The sequence below is a fragment of the Pelophylax lessonae genome (genome assembly GCF_965119305.1).
Source record: "Pelophylax lessonae genome assembly, chromosome: 10".
Taxonomy (NCBI): domain Eukaryota; kingdom Metazoa; phylum Chordata; class Amphibia; order Anura; family Ranidae; genus Pelophylax; species Pelophylax lessonae.
Window position 1 is genome coordinate 25,008,759 of NC_138777.1, and position 18,857 is coordinate 25,027,615.

At 42.8% G+C, this 18,857-nt stretch overlaps 1 protein-coding gene across 2 annotated transcripts in view; it reads left to right on the forward strand.

The window, feature by feature from the left end:
- The window catches only part of EHF (ETS homologous factor), a 132,750-nt gene that overhangs the window by 87,672 nt on the left and 26,221 nt on the right, over nucleotides 1-18,857 (forward strand). For both annotated transcript variants that reach the window (XM_082269700.1, XM_082269699.1), the window contains exons 3-6: nucleotides 2,700-2,805; nucleotides 6,961-7,197; nucleotides 12,425-12,484; nucleotides 16,984-17,043. In XM_082269700.1, the coding sequence (XP_082125826.1) occupies nucleotides 2,703-2,805; nucleotides 6,961-7,197; nucleotides 12,425-12,484; nucleotides 16,984-17,043 (460 nt within the window). In that variant the 5' untranslated portion in view covers nucleotides 2,700-2,702. The remainder of the gene's footprint in view (nucleotides 1-2,699; nucleotides 2,806-6,960; nucleotides 7,198-12,424; nucleotides 12,485-16,983; nucleotides 17,044-18,857) is intronic.

Consider the following 18,857-nt stretch of genomic DNA (forward strand, 5'->3'; position numbering starts at 1 on the left):
AATGTTCCCTCTAATTTTTTACTGTGCTGAGCAAATAAAAAAATTTCTGAGCGCAAACCTTTAGATTGAGCAATTGGGGGGGGGGGGGGGACGTCAATGCAGAGTGACCAGCTTGCCCCAATAAACTGCAGAGTGCCACAGCAATGCCCCCAATAAACTGCAGAGTGCCACAGCAATGCCCCCAATAAACTGCAGAGTGCCACAGCAATGCCCCCAATAAACTGCAGAGTGCCACAGCAATGCCCCCAATAAACTGCAGAGTGCCACAGCAATGCCCCCAATAAACTGCAGAGTGCCACAGCAATGCCCCCAATACATTGCAGAGTGCCACAGCAATGCCCCCAATAAACTGCAGAGTGCCACAGCAATGCCCCCAATACATTGCAGAGTGCCACAGCAATGCCCCCAATACATTGCAGAGTGCCACAGCAATGCCCCCAATACATTGCAGAGTGCCACAGCAATGCCCCCAATACATTGCAGAGTGCCACAGCAATGCCCCCAATACATTGCAGAGTGCCACAGCAATGCCCCCAATACATTGCAGAGTGCCACAGCAATGCCCCCAATAAACTGCAGAGTGCCACAGCATTGCCCCCAATAAACTGCAGAGTGCCACATCAATGCCCCCAATAAACTGCAGAGTGCCACATCAATGCCCCCAATAAACTGCAGAGTACCACAGCATTGCCCCCAATAAACTGCAGAGTGTCACAGCATTGCCCCCAATAAATTGCAGAGTGCCACAGCATTGCCCCCAATAAACTGCAGAGTGCCACAGCATTGCCCCCAATAAACTGCAGAGTGTCACAGCAATGCCCCCAATAAACTGCAGAGTGCCACAGCAATGCCCCCAATAAACTGCAGAGTGCCACAGCAATGCCCCCAATAAACTGCAGAGTGCCACAGCAATGCCCCCAATAAACTGCAGAGTGCCACAGCAATGCCCCCAATAAACTGCAGAGTGCCACAGCAATGCCCCCAATAAACTGCAGAGTGCCACAGCAATGCCCCCAATAAACTGCAGAGTGCCACAGCAATGCCCCCAATAAACTGCAGAGTGCCACAGCAATGCCCCCAATAAATTGCAGAGTGTCACAGCAATGCCCCCAATACATTGCAGAGTGCCACAGCAATGCCCCCAATACATTGCAGAGTGCCACAGCAATGCCCCCAATACATTGCAGAGTGCCACAGCAATGCCCCCAATACATTGCAGAGTGCCACAGCATTGCCCCCAATAAACTGCAGAGTGCCACAGCATTGCCCCCAATAAACTGCAGAGTGCCACAGCAATGCCCCCAATAAAATGCAGAGTGCCACAGCAATGCCCCCAATAAAATGCAGAGTGCCACAGCATTGCCCCCAATAAAATGCAGAGTGCCACAGCATTGCCCCCAATAAAATGCAGAGTGCCACAGCATTGCCCCCAATAAAATGCAGAGTGCCACAGCATTGCCCCCAATAAAATGCAGAGTGCCACAGCAATGCCCCCAATACATTGCAGAGTGCCACAGCAATGCCCCCAATACATTGCAGAGTGCCACAGCAATGCCCCCAATACATTGCAGAGTGCCACAGCAATGCCCCCAATACATTGCAGAGTGCCACAGCATTGCCCCCAATAAACTGCAGAGTGCCACAGCATTGCCCCCAATAAACTGCAGAGTGCCACAGCAATGCCCCCAATAAAATGCAGAGTGCCACAGCAATGCCCCCAATAAAATGCAGAGTGCCACAGCATTGCCCCCAATAAAATGCAGAGTGCCACAGCATTGCCCCCAATAAAATGCAGAGTGCCACAGCATTGCCCCCAATAAAATGCAGAGTGCCACAGCATTGCCCCCAATAAAATGCAGAGTGCCACAGCAATGCCCCCAATACATTGCAGAGTGCCACAGCAATGCCCCCAATACATTGCAGAGTGCCACAGCAATGCCCCCAATACATTGCAGAGTGCCACAGCAATGCCCCCAATACATTGCAGAGTGCCACAGCAATGCCCCCAATAAACTGCAGAGTGCCACAGCATTGCCCCCAATAAACTGCAGAGTGCCACAGCATTGCCCCCAATAAAATGCAGAGTGCCACAGCAATGCCCCCAATAAATTGCAGAGTGCCACAGCATTGCCCCCCCGCGACCCCGTGCACTTACCTCACGGACGGTCACGGCACTCTGTCTTCAGTCCCCGGCTTCCAGCTTCCCGCGTCTCCATCCTCCCGAGTCCCGGTGCCTCCTCCTCGGCCAATGGCATGAAGTTGGCCTTTCGGCCAATCAGGAAGCGGGAGGACCCGCTCCCTGATTGGCCAGGAGGAGGACCCGTATGACAATAGCGAATTTTCATTCGCTATTGTCACACGATGGGCGTGCTCTCGGGGTGCACGCTCTGCTCCCTGGCCGCTCCGTCTGCGGCTGCGCCGTCTAACTAGGTGCTTGCGCGGGACGTAATTTCCACTGCGCGTCCGCGCACGCGCGCACCTTAAAGGGAACACTGATTGTGAGGTATAAGAGAAAGATTAAATAAATCCACATGTAAAACAGAAAGTAATGTAAGCCAGAGTTGAAAACCTACCAAGGCCAATGATTGGGTACCAGTCACTACTTCTAGTATACTTGTTATTTCCCTACTGGATTTGTAACTTTATGTATTGTATGTATTATATTATACTAATATATATATATATATTTTTTTCTACAGATCATGATTTTACAAAGAAACAACATTATGAATATTAACCCGAGCGCCAATGCACATTCACATTCCCATCAGCCTACCTGGACCGCTCCGTATTCCACGTGTGAAGGTAAGAAGGACATTTTGTCTACCTTCTAAATTCAGATGTGTCTTCTATGTGGTAAAGGCTGATTACCAACCTACTCAATCCAGCTCTGGCTCAGACAGATGTACTTGGCTATCAAACCTTGGAACTTGCTACAAAATTTGAATGGTCAATTCCCTAGTAAAGCCTCTCTTTTCCTGGAAGTGTCTAGCTAGTTTTTTCGCTGGTCCTCGACTTCTCCTTCTCTTTACTCTTCTATTTTGACTCATATATGTTATGGTGGATCTCTCTACTCTTCTTTTATGACTCATTTATGTTATGTGAGATCTCGCTACTCTTCTTTTATGACTCATGTTCATTATGGGAGATCTCTGTACTCTTCTTTTATAACCTATGTACGTTATAGTGGATCTCGTTACTCTACTTTTATGACTCATGTATGTTATGGGAGATTTCAAATCTACCTTATGACTTCAAATATGATTTCAAATCTACCTTATGGGAGATTTTCGGGTCTACCTTATGACCCGTGTACGTTATGGTGGATCTCTCTATTCTTCTTTTGTAACTCATGTACATTATGGTAGATCTCTTTAGTCTTCTTTTATGACCCATGTATGTTATGGTGGATCCCTCTATTCTTCTTTTATGACCCATGTATGTTATGGTGGATCTCTCTTCTCTTCTTTTATGACTCATTCATGTTATGGGAGATCTCTCTACTCTTTTTTTATGACTCATGTACGTTATGGGAGATCTCTGTACTCTTCTTTTATGAGCTATGTACGTTATAGTGGATCTCTTTACTCTTCTTTTATGACTCATGTATGTTATGGGAGATTTCTTTACTCTTCCTTATGACCCATGTACGTTATGGTGGATCTCTCTATTCTTCTTTTGTGACTCATGTACATTATGGTAGATCTCTTTAGTCTTCCTTTATGACCCATGTATGTTATGGTGGATCTCTCTATTCTTCTTTTATGACTCATGTACATTATGGGAGATCTCTTTACTCTTCTTTTATGACCCATGTATGTTATGGTGGATCTCTCTACTCTTCTTTTATGACTCATGTATGTTATGGGAGATTTCTTTACTCTTCCTTATGACCCATGTACGTTATGGTGGATCTCTCTATTCTTCTTTTGTGACTCATGTACATTATGGTAGATCTCTTTAGTCTTCCTTTATGACCCATGTATGTTATGGTGCATCTCTCTATTCTTCTTTTATGACTCATGTACATTATGGGAGATCTCTTTACTCTTCTTTTATGACCCATGTATGTTATGGTGGATCTCTCTACTCTTCTTTTATGACTCATGTATGTTATGGGAGATTTCTTTACTCTTCCTTATGACCCATGTACGTTATGGTGGATCTCTCTATTCTTCTTTTGTGACTCATGTACATTATGGGAGATCTCTTTACTCTTCTTTTATGACTCATGTATGTTATGGTGGATCTCTCTATTCTTCTTTTATGACTCATGTACATTATGGGAGATCTCTTTACGACCCATGTATGTTATGGTGGATCTCTCTACTCTTCTTTTATGACTCATGTATGTTATGGTGGATCTCTCTATTCTTCTTTTATGACTCATGTACATTATGGGAGATCTCTTTACTCTTCTTGGTGTCTCCTTAGCCCCAGGCAGACAAGATTGTGTCCTTTCCATTTTTTTAATCCTGAGGGAAGCAAAAGACATGGAATGAGAGAGAAAAGGAAGGGTGGGGGAAAGGATGGGAGGAAGGAAGGAAGGAAAGAGAATGGAAAGTTGGAAGACAGCAGATAGAAAACAAGGCAGTAAAGAATGACGGAAGGAAGAACTTGTGGAACGAGGAGTGAAGGACAGAAGGAAGTAAGGCTGGATCAAAGGATGAATAGGACAATAGGGTGAGATGGAAGAAGGCAGGATGGGACAATGAAATGGAAAAAAAAATGAAGAAGGATGGGAGAAAGAAAGGGAAGGAAGGAGGGAACCAAGGAAGGAAGAAAAAGTGAAAAAGTGGGGGGGGGGGGGGGTGGAATCTCTTTAGTCTTCTTTTATGACCCATGTATGTTATGATGGTTCTCTCTACTCTGCTTTTATGACTCATGTAAGTTATGGGAGATATCTCTACTCTTCCTTTTTGACCTATGCATGTTTATGGTGGATCTCTCCACTCTTATTTTATGACAAACGTATGTTATGATGGATCTCTTGACTCTTTTTTTCTTTTAATGACCTATGTACGTTATGGGAGATCTCCCTGTTCTCCTTTTATGACTCATGTACACTATGGGTACACTAATTGCTTTTCAAAGGGAAGTGACGTCAGCTGTCCCTGTGAAAGAAGCCTCACTGTGAAATTCAGAGAAAACAATCAGTATTTTCTTTTTTTTAATGAGCTTCCCATTGCAAAACATTGGTATTTTCTTCTCTTTCTTCATTGGATCCAACTCACTTCTGCTTTTTGGATCCTCTCAAAACTTCTGTTTATCTTTCGTAGTCAATAGTAAGCTTTTTGTATGCTTGTGGACTATCTGGAAAATTTTGTTGCAGAGAAGAACCGAATATCTGACTATTTAGGAGCAGAGAGCACTTACACACTCTGAGTTGCACAACATTTGCATTGCATTTACATAAACCGAAACGGAATGGCAGGTGCCACTCAAAACTCCTTCAGATCCTCTCCTTTAACATGCCACTGGGATTGCAGGCAAGGACGAAGCTCATCCCAGCTTCAACAGTTGAATAGTAAAAAGAAAGGTCCTACAGGCCGCACACCACTGCAAGACCCTGTGTTGTTGTGTGTGTGTATGACAGTCTCAGCCCAGGGTCCAGCCAGGCCACACCCCCAATGCGGTTTTCTACACCCCCAAAAGTTGTGGGGCGGAGAAAACCACATTAGGGGCATGGTCTGGCTGAAGCCCAGGCTGGGGCTGTCATACACACACACGCACATAAGGTCTTGAAGTAATATACAGTCAATTCCTACTGATAAACTGCATCTTTCGTGCAAAAATAGGTTAGCAATTTTCTGTACCCATTCCTATTATCTAGACAAGAACCTCTCTGCTAGAGAGTGCAGAGAAGTCCTGGACCCGACCTGCCCCGAGCGTGCTAAATGGATAATAAAGAAGTAACTGCACACTGATGAAGTCATGATATGCTATTCCCTCCTGTGAATAAGTTCACAACGTTAGACTGACCGCACTGCACAAACCAATAATTGGCTCACCTTGATGTCCCTGCCCCTCCAAGTCTGAATCCTGCTGGGATTGTAGAAAACTGTAATAAAAATAACTACTGGGTACACACGCTCTCTATATGACGTTACAGGAGGTCATAAGTAATAATAAAAACCTTGCAAAGCCTCTAACCCTCCCAGTTCTATAGAAAATTAAACTGGAGCTGAGCTTTGAAGTGGTTATAAACTCTTACATATACCCAATGAAGTGACTGGCCCCAGGTGATATACAGAGATAAAACAAATCCTCCTTTATAAGTTGTACCTGTTTATCTGCAGTCTTCTCTTCATAAGTTAAAAGTCAAGAAGTTGTAAAGCTTGTCTGAGCTGCCAGAAAAAAGGGGAGCGGAGAGCTGAAACTACACACTGGGGAGCTCAGTGCGGAGAGCTCTGAAAGCTGATTGGAGGGAAGGAACATACCCCCCTCCAAACAGAACACAGGAACAGAGCTGAGGCTGTCAATCACAAGCTGTGGGCTGGAGATCCCTCCCTTGTCACATTTTTTCTCTTGGTGTCAAGAAAACTTGTCAGAAGTTATTCATGCTGATAGCAGAGGAATAAAAAAGCAGAAAGAAATTACACTTAGTGCTTTGGATTGAGACAAATACACATAAATGTCTTAGGTTTACAAACACTTTAAATCCTACTCTTACAGAGGCTTTCACCACCTGACATATTCTTAATCTGTGAATTTATATAATATAATTAGCAGGTGGAAAAAAACATGATTTACAATACCAGGAAGGATGTTAAAGCCTCTCCAGGCAGGAAGCAATTAATAATGTTAATTATAATTTACATGTCGAGGTGGTTATACTCCTTTCACAAACACAGCAGAATGCATCCAGTTTGGATTTAATAGCCTCTATAAAATCTCCACCTTTTGGCGTCTCTTCTTGTCCTGTTGGAGTTGGTGACATGTTATGTTGGCCATCTGCAGGTTTCTTCACGGCTCAGTGGCACGACGTTCACCCGCAGTACTGGAACAAGTACCAGGTGTGGGACTGGCTGCAGCAGTTCGTGGACACCAACCAGCTGGATGCCAGTTGCATCTCCTTCCAGGAGTTCGACATCACGGGGGAACGGCTCTGCAGTATGACCTTGCAGGACTTCACGCAAGCCGCCGGGGAGGTCGGACATATATTGTACAACAGCGTCCAGAATCTCAAGTGGCATGGTGAGAACTATGAAAGTGTATGTCAAAGAAAAATATATATTCAGTACATCTCTGCAATGCATGCATATTTCCCCACATTTTATGCCTTCAAAAATCTAGTGCAGAAAAATATTTGTTGATGGGCCACATATATAGAGTGCTCCTACCTTTCTAGTTGACATGACCACACAGTGTCTTTTTTTTTCCTCTGAAATCCTAAACGTATGATGGGCATTCCTTCCACATAAAGATAATTGGGAACTACTGTATTTTCTGGCGTATAAGACTACTTTTGAACCTCAAAAAAATCCCTAAAAAATGGAGGGTCGTCTTATACGCCGAGTAGAAAATCTCCAAGGTAACCTAAGTATAAGTATTACCGGTAGATGTAATCTCTCAAGGGCGTTGGCTGTGTGGCAATCCTGTACCGGTATACAGTATGTACCGTAGCTTCGGCTACATACAGTGTACCACACTGAGCCAATCAGGGAGAGCGATGTATTCTATTATTGAATGCAAAGCCTGCTCGGATTGGCGGAGTAACATCAGCCCGCCTCTCTGACTCTGCCAATCCGAGCAGGCTTTGCATTCAATAATACAATACATCACTCACTGTGATTGGCTCAGCGTGGTACACTGTATGTAGCCGAAGCTACGGTACATACGGTATACCGGTACAGGATTCCCGCACAGCCAGCGTCTTGAGATTACATCTACTGGTAATACTTATACTTAGGGTACCTTGGAGATATTATGAGAGATTACATGTATTACAGTACTTGGGGTACCTTGGAGATCTATGAGAAATCTGATGTTTTTCAATGGTGTTGCCTTGCTTCGGAAGGGGGGTAGTCTTATATGGCGAGTATAGCCCAAAACCTATGTTTTAACTTGAAAATTATTGGGGTTGTCTTATACACCCAGTCATCTTATACTCCGGAAAATACGGTATATATTTTTGTCTGGGGGGGGGGACACAACCTCCAAGAGCAACCCATTTCAACACCTTAATTAGGCAAACAAAATCCAGAGCCAACAAGTCGTACAAATTTCAGCAGAAGTTCCATTTCCTTATTGCGTCTGTCTGTGTTGCATGTCATGGCTGAAGGCCTCCGTTCTATGCTTCCTCCTTGGCATATAGACGGTCTACAATAAACATCCATGCATGCAAATCAGACAGTTGCTGCACCAAGTGGCCTATATATTTTATATTCAGGAAATTGAATCCGTTGTAAAACTGGGCAAAAAAAAATGCATGATTTTCTTATTTAGTTCCAGCTAATATCACATGTGCTACAGTACAGTGTAAATACATATTCGCCAGCACACCAAGGATCTTGCAAAAGCAGTCCAAAATACTTTATTCCAGATACGATCACATCAAAAAAGGGTGCAACGTTTCGGAGCCGCACAGGACCCCTTCGTCAGGCATGTGATACAGTGCAGATTCTGAGCAGAGGATATATAGAGACATACCACCAATAGAAAACAGTGCATAAAGATGCTCTTGTACATACACACATCTATTCTTTTTCTCCATTCGCTCTCCTCAGTTCTAACAGTTATGATGTGATCGTATCTGCAATAAAGTTTTTTGGACTGCTTTTGCAAGATCCTTGGTGTGGCGAATATGTATTTACTTGTAACTTATCCAGTTGCCAACTGGTGATCGCTTCAGCACCCAGTACACACGAGCCTGCAAACCAGGAAGGTGTGCGATAGGAATATGAACTATACGTTATCTACAGTACAGTGTGTCTCTGTGCACCCAAGAAAAATACATATACAGTAAAACCTTGGATTGCAAGCATAATTTGTTCCGGAAACATGCTTGTAATCTAAAGCACTCTTATATCAAAGCAAATTTCCCCATAAGAAATAATGGAAACTCAGATGATCCGTTCCACAACCATTAATTCATAAATCCTTCAGTTTATAGTCCATATAAAAAGATTATAGCAATGTGATAAGTTGTGTAACCATAAAATGTCCATCCACAAATGGCGCCTCCACAAGAGGATTAGAAGAAAAATCCAGCAGGAGCTACAGAGTATAAAAGAGAAGAGAGTGTAGTAATTTGATTACATTTAATTAAGGTTCAACATTGAGCAACTCGCATGGTTGATGATTAAAAGAGGCACATCTAAGTATGCAGGCATCCAGGATAAAGCTGTCCACATAGACCATCCTCAGCACCACCGGCTCTCACCGCTGTCAGTCTGCAATCATGACCGGGAAGACTACCCTGAAGCAGAGCGATCTGAAAGCGAGGCTTAAATCGCTCGTGGAGCGCAGCGTGGAAGGGATGACGTCGATGGTGGTGCGGAGGGCAGTCTATGATGACAGCTTCACCCCAGATGTCTGCATACTTAGATGTGCCTGTTTTAACCACTTAAAGCGGAGTTCCACCCAAAAGTGGAACTTCCGCTTTAGGGAGTCCTGACCCCCCGACATGCCACATTTGGCATGTCATTTTTTGGGGGGGGGAGCGGGTACCTAGTTTTGACAGGTACCCGCTTCCACTTCCGCTCGGAGCGCCGCGGCGCCCTGAGCGGAAGTTCTCCTCTCCCCCTCCCTCCCTGCAATCTTCTGGGACACGTCAGAGGTCCCAGAAGATTGCCGGCCAATCACGGCGCGCAGCGCGACTCGCGCATGCGCAGTGGGTACCCGGCTGTGAAGCCGCAAACTGTAACAGCCGGGTGCCCACAGCAGTGATGCCGGCGCCGAGGGAGAGGATCGAGGCTTCCGGCGGCCGCATCGCTGGACCGTTGGACAGGTGAGTAAATGGCTGGAACTCCGCTTTAAGCCCTGGAAGATTTTACCCCTTTCCTGACCAGGCCCTATTTTGCGATTCGGCACTGCGTGACTTTAACGGACAATTGCGCGGTCGTGTGACGCTGTACCTAAACGAATTTGACGTCCTTTTTTTACCACAAACAGAGCTTTCTTTTGTTGGTATTTGATCACCTGTGCGATTTTTACTTTTTGCGCTATAAACAAAAAAAGAGCGTCAATTTTGCAAAAATAACAATATTTTTCACATTTTTTTATATGAAATTCCCCCCGAAAAAAAATGTAAAAATCTAAATTTTTTAACATTATAGGCCAATTTGTTTTCTGCTACATATTTTTGGTAAAAAAATCGCAATAAGCGTATTTTGATTGGTTTGGGCAAAAGTTATTGCGTTTACTAACTAAGGGAAAGATTTTTGTCATTTTTATTGTTTATTTTTTTAACGAGTAATGGCGACGATCTGTGATTTTTTTTTGCGGGACTGCGACATTGCGGTGGACAGATCGGACCCTTGACTGACATTTTTGAGACTTTTGGGGTTACCAGTGACATTACTACAGTAATCAGTGCTATACATATGCACTGTTACTGTAAAAATGACACTGGCAGGGAAGGGGTTAACTTTATTAGTGATCAAGGGGTTAAGTGTGTCCCTAGGGGCGTGCTCCTTACTGTAAAGGGGTGTGGCTAGTGATGTAACCACAGAGACATACGATCCTACATAACAGGATCGTATGATCTCTGCATTAGATCAGGGAGAATGACAGGCGGCTTTGTTTACATCAGCCGTCTGCCTTTCTCCCTCTCCACTGGGAGATCGCGAGTGACCGGTGGATATCGGGTCCACCGGTCACACGCACGGACATGTTACAGGCAAAGTGACGTAGTACTTCGGCAAGTGATTAATTCTCCACTATGTGAGTTGCTAAATGTTGTACCTCTATTAAATGTAACCATGTTGCTACACTTAGAGACGCCTCTCTTCTTTTTTACTCAGTAGTGACATGACACTACTTGTATATCAAGACATTGCGTGTTTATCAAGTCAAAATTTATATAAAAATTTTGCTTGTCTTGCAAAAGGCTCTCAAACCAAGTTTCTCTCAATCCAAGATTTTACTGTACCAACAGTTAGTGATTAAAAGGAGCAGCATCCACTAGGTTTCTTGTATTAAAGAAAATAATTCCCTAAAACCTAAAGAGAGCTGTCACATTGTGGTGAAGTATAGTCCCCAGGCTGTACAAGCTCAGACCATTGTGGTGTCATGAATATTCAAGGAGATTCATTGGGCTAACAGGCAGCTAGGGGAAGATAGGAACTTTTCTGCCATTGTTGGTCTCTAAATCCAAAAAATATTGTAATACTTTCTCTATTGCTGACCTTTAATATCACCCTGTCAGGTTTCCCATAAAAGTCTTAGATAAATGTCCATGCAATAGAAGATAATTTTCTGCAGTGGTCTCTCTGCTGACACATGCTGTTCTAAGTCAGAGTTGTCCAATCAGCAAAGCGCATGCTCCCTGCTAATTAGAGAGCTCTAGCACTGACCTAGCAAGGACATGTTGGACCTCTGCAGAGAGAATGCTATGTACACACATAGAACAAGGAACGTTCTTTGCAGTGTTAATTTCGTCGACTAAAACCGACTAAAACGTTTTCGTCGACTAACACAATTCAGATGACTAAAATACGACTAAAACTAAAATGGCATTTTAGTCTTAAGACTAAAATACGACTAAAACTAAAATGGCATTTTAGTCAAAAGACTATAACTAAAAATAAATCGAAATTTGCTGCCAAAAATTAACACTGGTGCATGCTCAAAGCGTAAATAATAACATATTCGATTTTTTACTCCAGGACCAGCAGTAGTATATAATGAGTTTGGAAATTGTAGAGAAATGCTTAAATAATGCATTACAAATTACAATTGAACTACACCCATTCGATTATAGATGACTAAAATGAGTTTTAGTCGACTAAAATGTAGGGCGTTTTAGTCGACTAAAATATACTGGAGTTTTAGTCGACTAAATATGACTAAAACTAAAACACTTGCAGAAGACTAAAATAGGACTAAAACTAAAATGCCATTTTAGTCCTAAGACTAAGACTAAAACTAAATTGAAATTTGCTGCCAAAATTAACACTGGTTCTTTGCAGCATGCTGGCAGGAGACAAGCTTTTCTACTCAGGCTATGGCTGTTTTGTAAGGAGAATGAACTGTAAGCTCTTGCACATCTTTTGTTTTGATATGCCTGGAATGCATATAGCCAATCTCCTCAAGCCTAATGCCTGCCTAATTGATGAATGTAGAGTTTAGGTACACTTCAACACACCAGCATCCACCCAGACCTGTAATATTGGTCCTTTACCAGCTAATCGTTGCATCATTTCCAGTCATTCGTATCTCCGTTGCATACCTAAATTATGTGTCAATTTCCTTCTTATAGGTAATTATGGAAACCAAGTTCTACAGTCTCTCAACGTTGTCATCAAGACAGAACAACCAGGTATAGTTATGTTTTATTTATAGAAATTGGCACAACATTGCTTTTATGTGGTACTCTTCCTCTTGGGATTTTTGAGAATGACCCCCAAGTGGTATTGCAATCTATTATTTCTATCTCAGGGCAGAGTTCTTGGCTTCTTTTGGGGAAAAAAGTTGGGCCACCTTAATCTTTTAATGCTTGTATTTTCCCAATAAAATTTGGAGATAGAATTAGAGGCACAGGATACCCAAAATTGGCCGTGTCTTTAACCACTTAAGCCCCGGAAGATTTTACCCCCTTCCTGACCAGGGCCTATTTTGCGATTCGGCACTGCGTGACTTTAACGGACAATTGCGCGGTCGTGTGACGCTGTACCTAAACGAATTTGGCGTCCTTTTTTTCCCACAAACAGAGCTTTCTTTTGGTGGTATTTGATCACCTGTGAGATTTTTTGATCATGCGCTATAAACAAAAAAATAGCTCCAATTTTGCAAAAATAACAATATTTTTCACATTTTTTATATGAAATTCCCAAAAAAAATTTTAAAAATCAAAATTTTTTAACATTTTAGGCCAATTTTTTTTTTTACCATATGTTTGGTAAAAAAATCGCAAAAAGCGTATTTTGATTGGTTTGCGCAAAAGTTATTGCGTTTACTAACAAAGGGAAAGATTTTTGTCATTTTTGTTGTTTTTTTTTTTAACACGTAATGGCGGCGATCTGTGATTTTTTTTGCGGGACTGCGACATTGGGGCGGACAGATCGGACCCTTGACTGACATTTTTGACACTTTTGGGGTTACCAGTGACATTACTACAGTAATCAGTGCTATACATATGCACTGTTACTGTAAAAATTACACTGGCAGTGAAGGAGTTAACTGTATTGGAGAGGGAGGGGTTAAGTGTGTCCTAGGGGCGTGTTTCTAACTGTGATTGGCTGTGGCTTGATGTGTAAGAACAGTGATCAACGGTCCTACATAGTAGAACCGTTTGATCACCATTCTTAGACAGGGGAGACTGACAGGTGGCTTTGTTTACACTAGCCGCCTGCCTTTCTCCCGCTGTCACGGACGATCGCCAGTGCCCGGCGGACATCGGGTCCGCCGGGCACACGCACGGGGGGGGGGGTCCGTGACCGAGTGGGAGCGCGCACCCGGCGGCGCGCGCTCGCTCCCAAAACCCTTACAGGCTAGCGATGTAGCCCTACGTCACTTTGCCTGTGAGGGGCTGACTGCCGACGTAAATAGTTGTGCGGCAGTCGGCAAGTGGTTAAGTAGCAGTTACTGTTGCTGCTGAGGCTTAAGCCTAGTACACACGATCAGAAAATTGACTGAAAAATACAGCTTTAGAAGCAATCGTACGATAATCTGATTATTAGTACACAGCTTTTGAGAGCCGATCACGATAGTTCATCCAAAATAAGCAGAAGGGACAAACATGAACATTTTCCTCATACGATACGACTTCGGAGTCAAATTAATTTTTGTACAAGGCACTCCTTAATACCCAATCCAGAATTTATCATAGGCTCCAGCAGGACAGCTAAAATTCCCTGGGCCTTAGGCACAAGCTCCTGCTGGGGCAAGGTTTAGAAGAGAAAGACCACCTGGAAATTATGCACCACAAATGTATCACATTCCTTCAGCCTACACCACTGGACAGGGGAGGACTGGGCCAGGGGGCAGGGGGGCAATTGCCCCCTGGGCCGCTTTGATGCCCTGTAAAAAGGCTGCACCGCTTCTGCCAGACATGCCTAAAGTTTTCTGGTGAAGAGAGGTAAAAATCCCTGCTGCTTGACCTACTAAGTGGGGGTTGAAGACAAGGACCAAGTGCAGCCCCCCCCCCCCCCCAGCATGGATGGTGTAAACGGTGTCTGAGCAGAGGCTGGTTCCATGCCCCACTGGGGACTCTCCTCCAGCCCTAACCGAGCTGTCCCTGCTCCCCCCAACAACTCCCTGCTGGCCAGGTCAGGAACCCAGGTTCAGCCGGGGAGTAGAGAGTACCTGGAGCAGGGTTTCAGCCTGGAATGGGGGGACAGGAGGAGGCCGGAAAGAGGGAGAATGGGAGGGGGGATGAATCGCTGCACCATGGGCCTCTGGTTTGTATTTGCCCCCTGGGCCAGAAGTTGCCAGTCAGCCCCTACCATTGGACCAAACCCTCAGTGATTGGCTAGGGTAGATACGTAAATATCTATAACTCTTATGTTGTTACCTTTCACACTATCAATTGGAGGCAACTCAGCAGCAGCAGACAGAAATAATCAATATACAGAGCTTATGGGAAAACTACAGGGCCCAGAAAATGTAAACAAAGCTCAGTCTGGTTACAGTCTAGCTTTAAAAACAACACTAAATTTAACTAGGGATACTCCAGATAAAGGCAGGATTCTACTTTGTGTACCATTGTGGTAGGTTTCCCTCCACTTTCATTTCCATCAACTTAACAGGAAGTAAGGAAATCTCTCCAAAGTGATGGAAATGCTTTTTTTTAGACACAATGAGTATCCCAATTGGAAGATTTTCCCTCTATTTCTGTTCCACTGACAACTCAAAATTTTGGATTTTCCTGCACTTTCAGTGGAAAGTGGAGCAGGTGAATCTTTTCAGTGGGGACACAGCCAGCAATAAGAATCTTACAGAGGTTTAACACCTCATTACCATTACACTTTAACAAAAAAATGTTATAACACCCAAATACAAATATTTATTTAATTATTTGAGAATATTGAACATAGCTATATCTTAAAAAGCTTCAACAAAGATTTAGGACACATTTCTTGTGCCCACTCTTCTCCCTTTGCTGTTTTTTTCCCCTACCTCTATTACTGGCAATTACCGGCTGTCATATTGACAGCCAGTAATTGCTTTGTATTTGTAATGAAACTATTAAAAGGAATATTGCCACATCCCTCTATACTATCAAGCAAAGTAAAAATGCACTGAAATTGGACTTTTGAGGCACAACATATATCTAAAAACACCAGTTATTTGATATCAATAATCATAAAATGGATTTTCCATATTGATCCATGAAATATCATAGAATATCCAACTGTAATACATCAATGTGATAAAGCAAAACATTGTATCAAAAACAGTTGATTCCTTGTATCCCGATGCGTTTCATGGACTTGATCCACTTCTTCAGAAGCCGTCAAAATGCATATTCTCACGATAATCTAAACAGAAAAAAATCTAAAATATTATGCTTTGTATTACACAGGAAGAGTTGCTGTCAAACTGCAAAAGACATTTTGTAAATTCAATTTAAAAATGTTTTGTTTCATCATTTTAGTATTTCATTCATATATTTAAAAAAATAAAATGAATTTCTATTTAACTCTTTATGAACCCGTAGTTAAACCCAATAAGCCATATTCTACTCCTTTCTCTCCTCCTCCTCCACTTAACTGTTATTTTTTGCTGAGTTTTTTATTAATTTTTTTGTCATTACAATTTGTTTTCATTTCTGATTACTTTTGTGGCATAAAAGAAAATGTTCATCTGCAAAAAAAAACGTTGGCATATTTGTATCAGAAATATAATCTAGTGTCATATAGATCACAATATTGTATAAAATAAAATAAAATTTACACTACCTACTTTTTAAAATATCTAACACAAAAAATGTACTTTAAAAACAATTTGTTTTTATTTTCTGTAGATTACATAGGAAATAAAATAATTTTTGCAAGACAATATTGCCAATAGAAAGCCTAGTTTGTCCACCAATAAATAATGAATGTATTACTTATCATCTAAATTAATTACAAAGTTAATGCAAAATAAACAGTGGAAATGTAAAAAAGGCCCATAAGGGGTGTAACGGAACCGTGACCCACACTGTGCTTGTGGGCTTCTGTCAGTATACGGCTTCCTTCAGTCTTAAACATAGATATCAAATATTCCAGCCGCCCCCCATACAAAGCTAGATGACAACTTAGAGTGTAATGGAACCTTATCCTTCATTGAACATTCTCACACATTTTATATACAGCATGGACATCCCCCTCCTGATCAAATTACCCCATTAGGTCAGGGGTTGCCTGATTACATTATCATATGCAGGTGAAATTGTATACAGAAATAGAATTAACCTGAACTAATTATCTAGTCATCTGGACAGAAACAATATGTGAGTTCATTAACAATTAACAATGGGACAGACAGGCTTAACAGAATCCACATCACACCTCAATACACAGACAATAGGGAGAGCCTGTCTCTGACATTGAAGTTCAATACACATTATCATAAGTGTAAACACAGAACCCATTTGAAGCAATCCAAACCATATTCTCAGTGTCCATTAAGTATCTGTCTTTCACTCCCAGTGACGGTGAGTACCGTCACAAGGGGTATACCGGTTTGAAAGTTGAAGCAGTTAAGGTACAGTACATACAGGCAGCATTCAACAGCAAAGATACAATGCTATTTTAAAATTATACTTCTACTACTACTACTCTACTTTTTTACTTTAACTAGTGAGTCTTTATTTTAAGCATATGTTGTCCACAGATCACAGTTCAGTCACTCCCTGGAAGGAAAGTGGGTACTTGTATGAAGCCTGCTATGACGGTAAGTGAAGAGCAGCCAATGTTTAATTATATGGTCTTATGAGTATCTCTGTTATATCCAAGAATATGGTGATTGCTTTAACTCTCACTTATTAAGCTAAGAATATGTTCAGCAAGTACAGAAAACACCCGTTGATCTTGCCAAAAATGAAGTGTCCTTGTCACTTCCTGTGAGCGGAAGCTAAAAACAATCTGTTTTTTTTGTGTAAACTACTGATTTCATCACCCACCCATGTAATGTAATGGAGGTGAGGAGAGGAAAACATGTTTAAAGTCCAGCCTGGACGACAATCATAACTGCCTCCATAGACACAGTGGAGGAGTGGGTGTAGTCATCCTAGGACAGGAAATGTGTTATTTGCAAGAAGGACCAGGTAAAAATTAAAGCAGAGTTCCACCCAAAAGTAGAACTTCCGCTTTAGGTAGTTCTAACCCCCTGACATGCCACATTTGGCATGTCATTTTTTTTGGGGGGAGCGGGTACCTAGTTTTGACAGGTACCCGCTCCCACTTCCGATCGGAGCGCCGCGGCGCCCTTAGCGGAAGTTCTCCTCTCCCCCTCCCTCCCTGCAATCTTCTGGGACATGTCAGAGGTCCCAGAAGATTGCCGGCCAATCACGACACGTAGCGCAACTCGCGCATGCGCAGTGCGTACCCGGCTGTGAAGCTGCAAACTGTCACAGCCGGGTGCCCACACCAGTGATGCCGGCGAGGGAGAAGAGCGAGGCTTCGGGTGGCCGCATCGCTGGACCGTTGGACAGGTGAGTGTGTGAGGCTGGAACTCCGCTTTAAGGGGAAAAATTCTATAAAGACCCAATGGAGGCCCTGTTATATAAACTATATAAAATGTCCCAAAACCTGTTGTCGGATAAAATGGCTTTATTCATAATATCACTGAACAAACCATTACCTGCTCTTGGAAGTTCCCGGTAAACCTGCCTGAATAGGACCGCGATAAATAAAAATCTGATAGCTCTCTTGTCTGATACTATAGCAAGTTTCTTAAACTCTGGTCCCTTTGGGTAACTTATCCCCAATCTCATACCAAAGCTTTGGGTCTTTGAAGTGAAAGGTTAGTCAGATTGCCCTTAAGGATGGGGTTTATTCCCCTCCCCAAACCCCTCCAATGAATTCCCCATCTTTGCTAACCCTTCCTCCTCCCTTCCCCTCTCTCTTCTTTTTTTTTTTTCCCCCACATCCCTATCCTCCCCCTTTCCCTCTCGCCTAGTCTCTTCTTTTATATCCTTTTACTCTTCACTCAGTTTCTGCATTCCATAGTACATATTTTGTGGTAGCATCTATCCCAGTCATTCTCATCCAGGGTTCTCCCAGAGGTTGCTAGCGGTTCCTTTAGCTGTGGGTGATTGGCTTCCCATTTGATGGTGCATACATAGTACCAAGGTCAACACCATTTGGCAAAGCCAATAGCATGATAGCAATGATCTTTTTGGCCATCTGTAAGGGTGGCATTTTGTAAGGATTACCAAGGTATGAGGCATTATTACCTTTGCTCCAGATGAATTGATTTAAGTAGAGCTTTCTTAAGGCTTGAGGGATGTTTTAGGGGTTCCTCTGGGGTGAGAAAGTTGAGAAAGGCTTATCTATACAATGATCGAACCCTCTTTCATGAGAATATACCCCACTCTCACCTTTCCATAGCACAAAAGGCTATACATGTGTTTTACCATCATTTTTATTAATAGGTTCCCATAACCATGTACAGTCCACAATAGTTAGTTTAGTGAAAAGCCTGTGGGGTATTCTCAACCCATTACTCTCCCTTCCCCTACCCCCCCTCCCCCTCCTTGCCCTTCC